The 12582-nt window shown below is 46.8% G+C and overlaps 2 protein-coding genes across 2 annotated transcripts in view; both read right to left on the reverse strand.

Moving 5' to 3' along the window:
- igsf9a (immunoglobulin superfamily, member 9a) overlaps positions 1-7578 on the reverse strand; it is a 49439-nt gene extending 41861 nt beyond the window's left edge. Inside the window, exon 1 of the mRNA XM_062554808.1 lies at positions 7270-7578. The gene's annotated coding sequence lies outside the window, so the exon portion shown is untranslated. The remainder of the gene's footprint in view (positions 1-7269) is intronic.
- Positions 7579-8849: 1271 nt separating this feature from the next.
- On the reverse strand, positions 8850-12066 carry tmem230a (transmembrane protein 230a). The gene is made up of 4 exons (XM_062554084.1): positions 11899-12066; positions 11038-11146; positions 10690-10812; positions 8850-9686 (listed from the first exon to the last, which is right to left on the reverse strand). The coding sequence occupies exons 2-4, from the start codon at positions 11137-11139 to the stop codon at positions 9546-9548; spliced, it is 366 nt and encodes a 121-aa protein (XP_062410068.1). The 5' UTR covers positions 11140-11146; positions 11899-12066; the 3' UTR covers positions 8850-9545.
- Between the last annotated feature and the right edge of the window lie 516 nt (positions 12067-12582).

A 12582-nucleotide genomic window follows, 5' to 3' on the forward strand; every position in this document is an offset into this window, starting at 1 on the left:
ATTAGTAGCCTATTAGTGCTGATTGGGAAATTAACCCATGATCTTAATATCATTAGCCCCTGGCTCTAGAAGCTGATCTATTGTCTAGAGATAATTGCCTTGGGGAGATGGACTCTAGGAGGAGGAGAACACAGCATTGTGCTGTTAGTGTTTGGGGAGATGGACTCTAGGAGGTGGAGAACACAGCATTGTGCTGTTAGTGTTTGGGGAGATGGACACTAGGAGGAGGAGAACACAGCATTGTGCTGTTAGTGTTTGGGGAGATGGACTCTAGGAGGAGGAGAACACAGCATTATGCTGTTAGTGCTTGGATGATATGGTCTTGGAGAAGAACACAGCATTGTGACGTTAGACTTTGGATGATATGGTCTTGGAGGAGAATAACACACATCTCCTGGGGCTTGGTGTGTTTGGAGAAGATCTGGAGCAGTGGCAGGGAACAGAGCCCCTCTGGGGGACATGGTCTACTAGAAGGATGACTCAGCCCCTCTGGGGTGTTTGGTTGTGTGTTTGGTAGGAGGACGACTCAGCACTTCGGGGTTTTTGTTCACAAGAGATGATCTAGTAGGAGAAGAACTCTATTCAACACTTTTTGGTTTGGTTTGGAGGACAATTCAGCACCTCTGTGTGTTTTGGTGAGTGTTTGAGGTATTTGGTTTGGTAGGAGGACGTCTAAGCTCATCTGGGTCTGTGTTTAGGGCAGATGAACACAATACCACAGTGTGTGTCTGGAATGCACCTCGTGGACAGTGTGTGTCTGTGGCGCATCTCTTAGACAGTGTGTGTCTGCAGGGATGGTCTGGTGCGAGAGCAACTCGGCCCTGCTGGGCGTTTGGCTGTGTGTTTAGAGGAGATGGTCTGGTGTGAAGATGACTCAGCATGTCTGGGTCTGCGATTTGGGGAGATGGTCTGATAATAACATGACTCAGCATGTCTGAGTCTGCATTTGGGGGAGATGGTCTGATAATAACATGACTCAGTGCATTTTGGTTTGTGCTTGAGGGAGATGGCGGTCTAGTTAGGGGATGGTAGTTAGGAGATGGCCTAGTTAAGAGATCAAATTGGATCTGAAGAAGGCATCATGACCAAAACGTTATCAAATGAAATACTACACATTTGAGCCTGAGTGTGCAACATTCTCTGCTCATTTCTGTTTATCACCAGAGGTTGGCAGCACATTGTTAATAGTGTTCTGGTATGTGTGTGTGTGTGTGTGTGTGTGTGTGAATCTGGTGGAGATGGTGAGGAGCTCTAAATGTTTGTCTGTGAGTTTAAGGAAGATGGTAAGGAGTTCTACAGTAGGTATTTGGGTGTGAGTTTAGGAGAGTTTGGCATTTTTCTTTTTTTTAAGTATTTTTTTGGCCTTTTTGCCTTTATTCGTATAGGACAGTAGAGAGAGACAGGAGGCAAGCGAGAGAGAGAGAGATGGGGTGGGATCGGAAAATGACCGCAGGTCGGATTAGAGCCTGGGTCCCCGTGGTTTAGGGGAGAAGAGGTCTGGAGTTCTGGGTGTGAGTTTAGGGGGGATGGGGGCTGGGGCTCTACCGTAGTTGTTTATGTGTAAGTTTAGGGGAGATGGTCTGGAGCTAAGAGTGTCTGGGTGTGAGTTTAGGGGAGATGGTCTGGGGCTCTGGGTGTTTGTGTGTGAGTTTAGGGGAGATGGGGTCTGGGGCTCTACCGTAGCTGTTTGTGTGTGAGTTTAGGGGAGATGGTCTGGGGCTCTACCATAGTTGTTTGTGTGTGAGTTTAGAGGCGATGGGGTCTGGAGCTCTGGGTGTTTATGTGTGAGTTTAGAGGAGATGGTCTGGGGATACCGTAGCAGTGTGTGTGAGTTTAGAGGAGATGGTCTGGGGATACCGTAGCAGTGTGTGTGAGTTTAGGGGAGATGGTCTGGGGCTCTACCATAGTTGTTTGTGTGTGAGTTTAGGGTAGATGGGGTCTGGGGCTCTACCGTAGCTGTTTGTGTGTGAGTTTAGGGGAGATGGTCTGGGGCTCTACCGTAGTTGTTTGTGTGTGAGTTTAGAGGCGATGGGGTCTGGAGCTCTGGGTGTTTATGTGTGAGTTTAGAGGAGATGGTCTGGGGATACCGTAGCAGTGTGTGTGAGTTTAGGGGAGATGGTCTGGGGATACCGTAGCAGTGTGTGTGAGTTTAGAGGAGATGGTCTGGGGATACCGTAGCAGTGTGTGTGAGTTTAGGGGAGATGGTCTGGAGCTGAGGCAGGGAAACCGAGGCCCAGCGATGAGGTAATGGCTTTATGAGCAGCAGGCCCAGTGTAACTAATAATAAAGGGCCCTTGCTCTTTACACGGGGTCATAAAACCCTAAACTACTCAAACAATAAAACCATAAAACACAGTAAAGAGGTCAGAGAGAAGAGAGAGAGATGAAGAGAAGAGAGAGATAGGGAGAAGAGAGAGATGAAGAGAAGAGAGAGAAGTAGAGAGATGAAGAGATACAGAGAAGAAAGAGGATATACAGAGACGGACATTGACAGTAAAGAAGAGACATTTAAAAGAGAGAATGAGTGAGAGATGAAATGACTTCAAATGAGAGAGAGAATACACAGAGTAGCATCAGTCTCTCTCTCTCTCTTTCTCTCTCTCTCTCTCTCTCTCTCTCTCTCTCTCTCTCTCTCTCTCCATAAACAGACTAGAGTGCTCTCTCCATAGTAACCTCTTCACAAGCTTTTTCCCCTGGTGCTCTCAATCTACATAACACAGCCATGACCCAGCTCCACCTGAACAAACACAACACACTTTAAACACGCCCACACGGCCACACACACACACACACACACACACACACACACACACACACACACACACACACACACACACACACACACACACACACAGACATACACACACAGACACAGACACACACACACACACACACACCGACACACACACTCTGAAGGTAATTTCAACACTCCACAGTGGAGTCCACATCACAAACTGAGCAACACACACTTCTGAGTAATCAAACTCAGGTGGCAAGCAAATAATGACCAGGCAGATTGCACACATGGCACCCATGAGCTCCCCTGAGCCGTGCCAACACATGTGAGCGCACCCTGTACCCTGGAGCCAATCCAGACCAAACAAGGCCCAGATCCGGGCCAGACGAGGCTGAGATCCGGGCCAGACAAGGCTGAGAGCCGGTCCAGGTAAGGCTGAGGTCTGTTCCTGCGTTATCTGTGAAGGAAGGCGGAGAGCCGGCGGTCATCATCCTGAGAGCCGATGAGCGGATGAGTCGCTGTTAATCACAGAAGTGGACGCAGGGATCTGACCACCAGCAGACGCTAACCTATATACCCAGGCTGGGATAGAGCATGGACACACACACACACACACACACACACACACACACACACACAGTGCAGACGCTAACCTATATACCCAGGCTGGGATAGAGCATGGACACACACACACACACACACACACACACACACACACACACACAGTGCAGGCGCTAACCTATATACCCAGGCTGGGATAGAGCATGGACACACACACACACACACACACACACACACACACACACACACACACACACACACACACACACACACACACACACACACACACACACACACACACACACACACACACACAGTGCAGGCGCTAACCTATATACCGAGGCTGATATAGCATGGACACATAACACACACACACACACACACACACACAACAGAGCTGTCTGCAGTATGTTTCCTGAAACTGGTCCCATCCCCTCTCATTGTGCCCTAAGCGAGAGGCGGGACCGGTACACCCCTGCTCTTAGGTAAGTAGAACTCCCACGCTTTGGGGCAGGTAGAGTCTGCTGGGTAATTAAGGTTCCCGTGATTGAGAGTAGGTAATGTTGCTGAGTTGAGTTCCCATGAGTTAGAGTAGGCAGTGTTGCTGAGTTGAGTTCCCATGAGTTAGAGTAGGCAGTGTTGCTGAGTTGAGTTCCCATGAGTTAGAGTAGGCAGTGTTGCTGAGTTGAGTTCCCATGAGTTAGAGTAGGCAGTGTTGCTGAGTTGAGTTCCCATGAGTTAGAGTAGGCAGTGTTGCTGAGTTGAGTTCCCATGAGTTAGAGTAGGCAGTGTTGCTGAGTTGAGTTCCCATGAGTTAGAGTAGGCAGTGTTGCTGAGTTGAGTTCCCATGAGTTAGAGTAGGCAGTGTTGCTGAGTTGAGTTCCCATGAGTTAGAGTAGGCAGTGTTGCTGAGTTGAGTTCCCATGAGTTAGAGTAGGCAGTGTTGCTGAGTTGAGTTCCCATGAGTTAGAGTAGGCAGTGTTGCTGGGTAAGTAAAGTTCCCATGACTATAATTCTGCTGGGTAAGAGAGTTCCTATGGGCTGGGTAAGTACTGTACAGCGCCATGCTGCTTAGGGTAGGAAGGTGATTCTGGCAAAGGTTTGAGATAATATCAGGCTCATTCCAGGCCACCCTGTTTCCCACTGGCAGAGCCAGGGTTGTGTATGCAGAGAGCTATTTTAGATTGTATAGAGAATTGATCATTCCGGTGCATAAACCAAGAATGGATAGCCACAGGACTGTGAGGAGCAGTTCACTTCAAGTGCTGCTCAGAGGAGTTTTGAGTTGAGTACACTCAACTCTACACTGAGCTCCCAGAATGCCCAGAGGAGTTTTGAGTAGAGTAGACTCAACTTTACACTGAGCGCAGTGCTGCCCCGAGGAGTTTTGAGTAGAGTAGACTCAACTTTAAACTGAGCTCCCAGGCTGAGGGGGAGATGGCATAGGAAGAGATCCTGTATACGGGATAATATCCTGGTGCTAAGTTAAGTAATGTTCGCTAATGGCAGCATGGATGGGACCTGTAGAATAATTGGAGTTCAGTAATGACGGCATGGATGGGAGAGGAAGTGCTCTCTAATTAGGGGGCCTAATGAAGCCACTGCCAGCCAGGTGAGGTCCCAGCAGCCAGGTGAGGTCCCAGCAGCCAGGTGAGGTCTCGGCAGGCAGGTGAGGTCCCAGCAGCCAGGTGAGGTCCCAGCAGCCAGGTGAGGTCCCAGCAGCCAGGTGAGGTCTCGGCAGCCAGGTGAGGTCCCAGCAGCCAGGTGAGGTCCCAGCAGCCAGGTGAGGCCTCGGTAGCCAGGTGAGGTCTCTGCAGCCAGGTGAGGTCTCGGCAGGCCCAGACACGTCTATCAGGAGTCAGGGTTCCCGTCGTCAGTAGCACTGGGTCCCTCCTCACACATGTAGCGGATGCCAGCTAGTTAGCTGTGCTTGTGGAACGTTAGTAAACCTCCCTCCCCGACGCCTTAATTAAGAGCGCTGCTGAAATGCATGAACGCTAGTAGCCTGAGCTTTTAGCTGGACCGCGGTGGTTCAACACAACGCAGGTTACACACACACACACACACACACACACACACACACACACACACACACACACACACACATTCATCTCATTGTCAGTAGCACTGGGGTGAGGTTAAGGAGGGAGATAGAGAGAGAGAGAGTGAGTGTGTGTGTGTGTGTGTGTGTCTGTGTGTGCACATGCGGGCGTGTGTGTTTGTGAGCATGTGTGTGAGTGTGTGTGTGTGTGTGTGTGTGTGTGTGTGTGTGTGTGTGTGTGTGTGTGTGTGTGTGTGTGTGTGTGTGTGTGTGTGTGTGTGTGTGTGTGTGTGTGTGTGTGTGTGTGTGTGTGCATCCATGTGGGTGCCGGGTATGGATGATGTTTCTCTTTTGTTAATCAGGGATCATCCTGCTTGATGCAATGGAAAGAGGAAATGGAAGCAGACCCTCCTAACCCAACCCCACCCACGTACATACACACACACACACACACACACGCACACACATGCACACACACACACACACACACACACACACACACCTCAATTTGTCATAGGCCTCTAACCTTGCCCAGGACCCAGAGTAGACGAACAAGTCCTACACAGTATCTCCTACAGCTTGGCATGCCCTAAAAGACTGCTATTGGGATGCCATGCCATTGATAAGTGAGCAGTTCACAGTTGGAAAAAAAAAAACAGCTCAGAGATTTGTGCATTACGATTAGCAGCGAGTGGAACCTGTCCAGGGTACGGAATTTTAGGCAGGAGAGTGGAGAAGTCGAGCCCCGATCCGCCTAAAAGCTGCCGGCAGGACCCATGAGTAGCCCTTAAGCAGCTTTTGGACAGTGCCGCGCGCTGGCCTAATCTGGACGGGGCTTATGGGAGCAGGTTTGTGGGTGTGTGTGCGGGTATCTCCGGGACCTGGAGAAGACACTGAACCACACCACAGACCATCCCAGTGCCCTGACCAGTAGGCTACTGACCGCCATGACAACGGAGCCATGAGGTGGTGATCACTGTGACACACTTTCACATTACATAGCCTACACCTTGTACTATCAGCTCTACACACACACACACGCACACACACGCACACACACACAGTCTGAACGCACACAAGTTAAGTCGTCAAAATAAACGTAGCACACTGTACATAGCCCTAATACAAAACTCAATTAAATGTCAATATAAACTTAATTTCAAATTCAATTCAGACATAAATGCCCACTGTGAAGTTGTTTTGAAAAGAAAAGAAAGCAAACGCTGCATCTGGGTGTTGGGAAACGCCAAACGGTGAAGACCACATGCCCTTTCAGTCCGTGGGTCACAGAGGCTGCTTCAGCTTCGCTTGGTAAGACCAGGCAGCGACCCTGGGGGCGGCGAACCAACAGGCTAAACAAACAGTGCCCCTACACCATGTATATTCAGCTCGCCCCGCTGGCGACGTTAAAGTAACACGGGAAATAAGCAGTGCGTTTGTGTTTGTTCAAGCCGTTTTTCTTTAGTCAGTCACATCCAGATTGTAGAGATAGGTTTAGAAACATCATGCAAAATTAACACCAACATGCGTTGCCATCACGCAACCGGCAAGCCAACCCAAACCACCACCAGAGGCTTTCTTTACTTTGTCAGGTCTTTGGGAGGAAACGACCTTACTACAATTAAGGCATACGCAGTCAATCTCTCTACTGATGCTCGTGCTACAAAACAAACTAAAATCTAAAAAAAACTAACAAAACTAAAATAACTAAAAAGTTGCAATCAAATGAGTTATGTTTTGTCCCGATCAATAGCCACTCCGGTCCGCAGAGACGGACATCAACTTATTTCTACCGGACTGAAAATGTAACAGGTGTTTAGCCTTAAACATTTTTTCAATAGTTAGAATGCAATCGATAATATGTTGGCTCAGCTCAACTGAATCAACAACAATTAAAACAGACATGTATATGTTTATTTATCAAACATACCGCCGGTAAATCAGCCGGGTCAGTTTCTCCAATGTTCGTCGTGCTGGCGATTCGGGACTATATTGACTGATAGAGATCCAAGCGGAAATGTTTCCAAAGTTCCCAGTAAGAAATGACATCCACGAATGTCTCACTGCGGTCAAAGCCTATAGATGACAGGAAAATCCGAATAGTCTCTTGGCATGGCAAGCCTTCATGTAATGTATATATTCCAACGCGAGTGAAGGCGACTTGTAGTGCTTTCGCTGCGAGAGCTGACTCCACTCCTCTAGGACCGGGCTCACTCATTCGACCTGACCTCACATACAACCCTTACTGCTTCCTCCTACCCCCTCTCCTCTCTCTCTCTCTCTCTCTCTCTCTCTCTCTCTCTCTCTCTCTCTCTCTCTCTCTGTGTGTGTGTGTGTGTGTGTGTGTGTGTGTGTGTGTGAGTGTGTGTGCGCGCGCGCGCGCTCGCGCGGAAGACACTTGATGCAGCCTCAAGTTACAAAGTTTTGCGCTTGGCTTTGTAGGCTATACTATGATGCCATTATCAACCATCTAGTTATGGCTTACATTTTCAATCATTTAACTGCGTGTTTTTAGTAGGTTAATTTGCTGTCTACGAAAACTTTTTCAAATAGCATTGGAAGTCTTCCTGAAAAAAACATATTTTAATAGGACTAATATAACCAAACAAAACCTGGTCATAATCCTGATAGGAAGATTGTAACCGTTAGACAGTCCGACCGTTTTTTTCTCTCGTTTTTATTACAGGATTATATGGAAAATTAAATCAATTAATATTGAGGCATTAGAACATTACTGAATCACGTTCTATCCGGATTGTTGGAACATGTTTGCGGCGGTGCGCTGTTTTAGTCCTGAATTCTTTATTACAGGTGCCCAGCGCGCCCTCTGTACTTTACTCTGGATTCTGCCCTGTTTATCCGCCGATCCCGTTTAAAGTATCCGTGGGATTAAGAGTCCATGGCAAACTATCAACTAAATTAATGATAATAAATGTCAGATAATCTCAAGATTAAGGTCTCATATCACACTCAGGCCGAGTGGTATTTTTCGGGTCAGTAAGACCCATGATGTAAAAGTAAAACAATAATGTTATTGGCCAACAATGTTACATATGAGCCAAGTATGACTGTAATCCGTGCGCTCACTAAAATAAGCATCGGTGTTTAGATTACAGACTGTCCTTTTCCTATCGGCTATGATGTTAATGGATTATCACATATATATTATTCACATATATTTCAAAATAAATAGTTAGCAGACCCACATTCATTCTACACGAGAGAACTGAAACAACTCCCACAAGAGGGCGCACTTGTGTTACAGACAGCAACAATTCACTCTTCTCGTTCATTGCCTTGCCTATGTATGGGTGAGTATGAGTATGGCCAACCTTTATCTATCACTTTGTAATACTTAATTGAGAGGATTTGGCCAACAGAATGAATCATATACTATTCATATGCAACTTCAGTGAAATAAATGCACTTCACTGAAACAAATGCAACTTCAGTGAAAGATAACTATAGTCTGAAATGTTTCAGCAACATACAAGTGAAAAACCAGCAATCTCACCTTTAAAATATTTATTCAATGACAATTATAAATACATTTGTAGGTCAAGCAATAATACTAGACACGGCAGGATTTTCTTTGATAAAAAAAAAATCATGCTATAATATTGAAAATGGTCCTTGATTACGGAGAGCCCTTTTCCTCTACAACTAGCATCTTTGGAGAGAGGACTGCAAAACACATAACCACAGAGAGGCTTTTGCATGTCCTGCTCACACACACACAGCTGATGCTGATAATACATACTCCATATAAACACAAGAGAGGCATTTGCATGTCCTGCGTAGGCTACACACGGCTGATAATACATACTCCATATAAACACAAGAGAGGCTTTTGCATGTCCTGCGTAGGCTACACACAGCTGATAATAAAGACTCTAGTTCTGGCACTAATAACGCAGTCACTGCCCAGTCCAAAAGTACAGCAGCTTATGCAGGTGGGTGCGGTGCTAGTAAGCCACTTGGGGTTTCCGTCTCGTCCGTCAGGAGAAACGTGCGGTAAACGTACAGAAGAAGCGACCCATGCGAGGTGCTGAGGGCAGCTGCGGCCCGAGGATATGTGCGTGTGTGTGTGTGTGTGTGTGTGTGTGTGTGTGTGTTTGGAGGGGTCAAAGACCTGTACCCCCTCACCCCCAAACCTCCAGTAACTCCGGTGCTCAAGGGGGAGGAGAGACCACAGAGGGCCCCGGCTCAGTCATCGAAATCGGGGATGTCGTCGTATGAGTAGCCTCTGTAGCCTTTCGATGCGTAGTAGGCAATCCGCAGGTGGTAGAACCCAGGGAGGAAGACCAGCACTCCGATAATCAGCACAGGGATCGTTCTGTTGGGGTCCTGGAACAGACGCAAGAGAACACAAGAGATTCAGGCACAAACGCCTGCAGGGCCTGTGACACGTCATCATAACACACTTACACCTTAGTAGTGATGAGAGGACAGTAGAGTGTACTGCAGAGCACAGCACACACACGCGCGCACGCACGCATGCGCGCACGCACACGCACACGCACACGCACACGCACACGCACACGCACACGCACACACACACACACACGCACACACACAGCCACAGCCTCAGAGACTAACTAACCACACTGTGGTAACACTTGGTCATTTTGAATGACTCTGCAAAACATCGCAACAACTTGCATCTTATCTAACACTAGCAATGTAATGGGTCTGTGTCCTTCAGCTGTTTATGCTGTGGTATGCTGTGGTATGCTGTGTGCACACTGTGATTACTCTCACACATGTACAGTAAGAGAACAGGAGAGCTTAATCTGGAGCCGATATGGGTCAGATCTGGCCTGGGTAAGGGCTTAATCTGGAGCCGATATGGGTCAGGTCTGGCCTGGGTAAGGGCTTTATCTGTTTCAGAGCTGATCTCTCTGACGGCTCTGTGCTCTTTGGTGTGTTGATCTCTTCTGTCACGTGGAGGTTCTGACCTGGTATAAAGGTTCTATTCTATGGAGTGAAGGTTCTGTTCTATGGTGTGAAGGTTCTATTCTATATGAAGGCTCTGTTCTATGGTGTGACAGCTCTGTTCTATGGTGTGAAGGTTCTTTTCTATGGTGTGAAGGTTCTGTTCTATGGTGTGAACTGTGAAGGTTCTTTTCTATGGTGTGAAGGTTCTGTTCTATGGTGTGAACTGTGAAGGTTCTGTTCTATAGTGTGAGGGGCTCTGTCCTGAGGTGTGCTGCTCTGCCCTGCAGTGAGTTTGAGTGTGTGTAACTGTTCTGTTCTTTGGTTCTATGGTTCTGTGGTCGTTCTGTGGTGGTTCTGTGTTGTTCGGTGTTGCTCGGTTCTGAGGGGTGAAAGCTCTGTACTGTCTACTCACCGACACCTGTATGTAGCCAGAGAGAAGCAGGCCGCCGATGATTATTAATAACGAGCCAATGAGGAAGAGGAAGGTCGCTAGGGCGATCGCTTTATAAGGAACTTTGGGTGGTCCCCTCTTGAACTGGCAAAAAGAAGAAGCAGACACCAGGAGTTGCTACATCATGAAGACATTAGGAGTTTAGGACTGTCAAAGTCTTGGGAGGCTGGATGGTAACAGTTGTTGAATTTGTCTGGTAAAACTATATACTGACAAGACACACCACTAGATATAATCACATTAGAATCACACACAAGAATAAATTGCAGTCTTTATTCTTGTTTTATCCACAGGACTTGACAAACTCACCTGCAGATCAATGTAGCCCTCATCACTGTCAGCCAAACGCGAATATTTCACTTTATTGTTTGGCATTCCTCCACCTCCAGATGCATTCCTGGTAGGCATCATAACCGGTCTTTAAAGGACAGAGACAGAGACAGAGATAGAGAGAGAGAGAGAGAGAGAGAGAGAGAGAGAGAGAGAGAGAAAGTGAGAGAGAGGAGGAGAGAGAGAGAGAGAGAAAGTGAGTGTATACACACATTTTTTTCATGTTACATGCTACTGTTTCCATATCAATGTTCTAATTGCCATGCTGTTTTAATTGTGATCTGGCAACACTGTACAGTCATGCTAATAAAGCAACCTTGTACTGAACTGAACTGAATTGAATTGAGAGAGAGAGAGAGAGAGAGAGAGAGAGAGAGAGAGACACGCACACACACACACACACACACACACACACACACACAGTGGACTGCGGTCTGTCGACTCGCACCCATGCAATAACAAGGCGCCATTCATTCATGCCATGATTCCATTACCTCAAGCAGTAACGACCTACCTGTGCGTACACAACTGAAACACAGCAGTAGCGTGAAAAGCGCTACGAGGTTTAGGTCAATATGCTAAATTGCCTCCAGCTCTATCAACTAGCGAAATAGCTGTATCAGCAGCAACAGAGGTAAGCAGCTAACTAAGCTAATAATCTCAACCTCTTTGAATCTGCAAGAACACGCATTTCTAGCTAGCGCTCAAAACAGTCAGATATTTAGAGACAAGCACTGAAATAGCATGCTGCGTATTTCCAAGACTTCTTTGCATTGCACAGCAAGTGGGCTAAACTGTCAAGCCAATGATATTGTAATACAGTCAGTAATTCAGACTCACCTGTAAAATCACTTAGGCTAAGTGTAGCCTAAATAAGCTAAGATACGTATAGCAATGAGTATTAGTTAGACGCATTCAAAAACTCCCCATCTAACTGGTCCTGTCATGTAAACTGACGCAATACAGACAGTGAGAAAATAACTTTTTCCCATCAGAAATGCTCCATTACTGTTTTGCTTCCTGACACGCTGCGCGCGCAGAAAGAGGAGGAGTGATTCGGGAGCCATGTTGTTGAGGGAATGACCACAAACCAAAGCCACAACCTACCACACAGCTGTCCATAGGTGCCTCTCATGCAGCGTTTATACGTCCTGCCTCGCTCCTCGGGCCTCGATCCTCACTGATCTACATAAAGAATGATGGGGCAGCAACAATGGGATAGTCTATCCCTTTAGTCCAGGCAAAGTAAGGTTTGACCCAAAACTAATTGCAACAGAATTTATTGTAGGCCTACATTTTTATTGGTGATCTAAACACCATAGCCTAGGCCTACTATAAGTCCATGAAAATCCAGTTGGTGGAAAGATGTTAAATTGAGGGTTGTTTTTTTATGCATTTATCCTCAGGAAATACTGACAAAACAGCAATTAGAATGTTTTAGTATAAGCATTCTAAAGAAAATTGGACCCCATTTAAACTAATATGGAATTATAGAATCTTGCATTGTTGAGTAAAATTATTTTA

Source organism: Sardina pilchardus, chromosome 14 (assembly GCF_963854185.1).
Source record: "Sardina pilchardus chromosome 14, fSarPil1.1, whole genome shotgun sequence".
Classification (NCBI taxonomy): Eukaryota; Metazoa; Chordata; class Actinopteri; order Clupeiformes; family Clupeidae; genus Sardina; species Sardina pilchardus.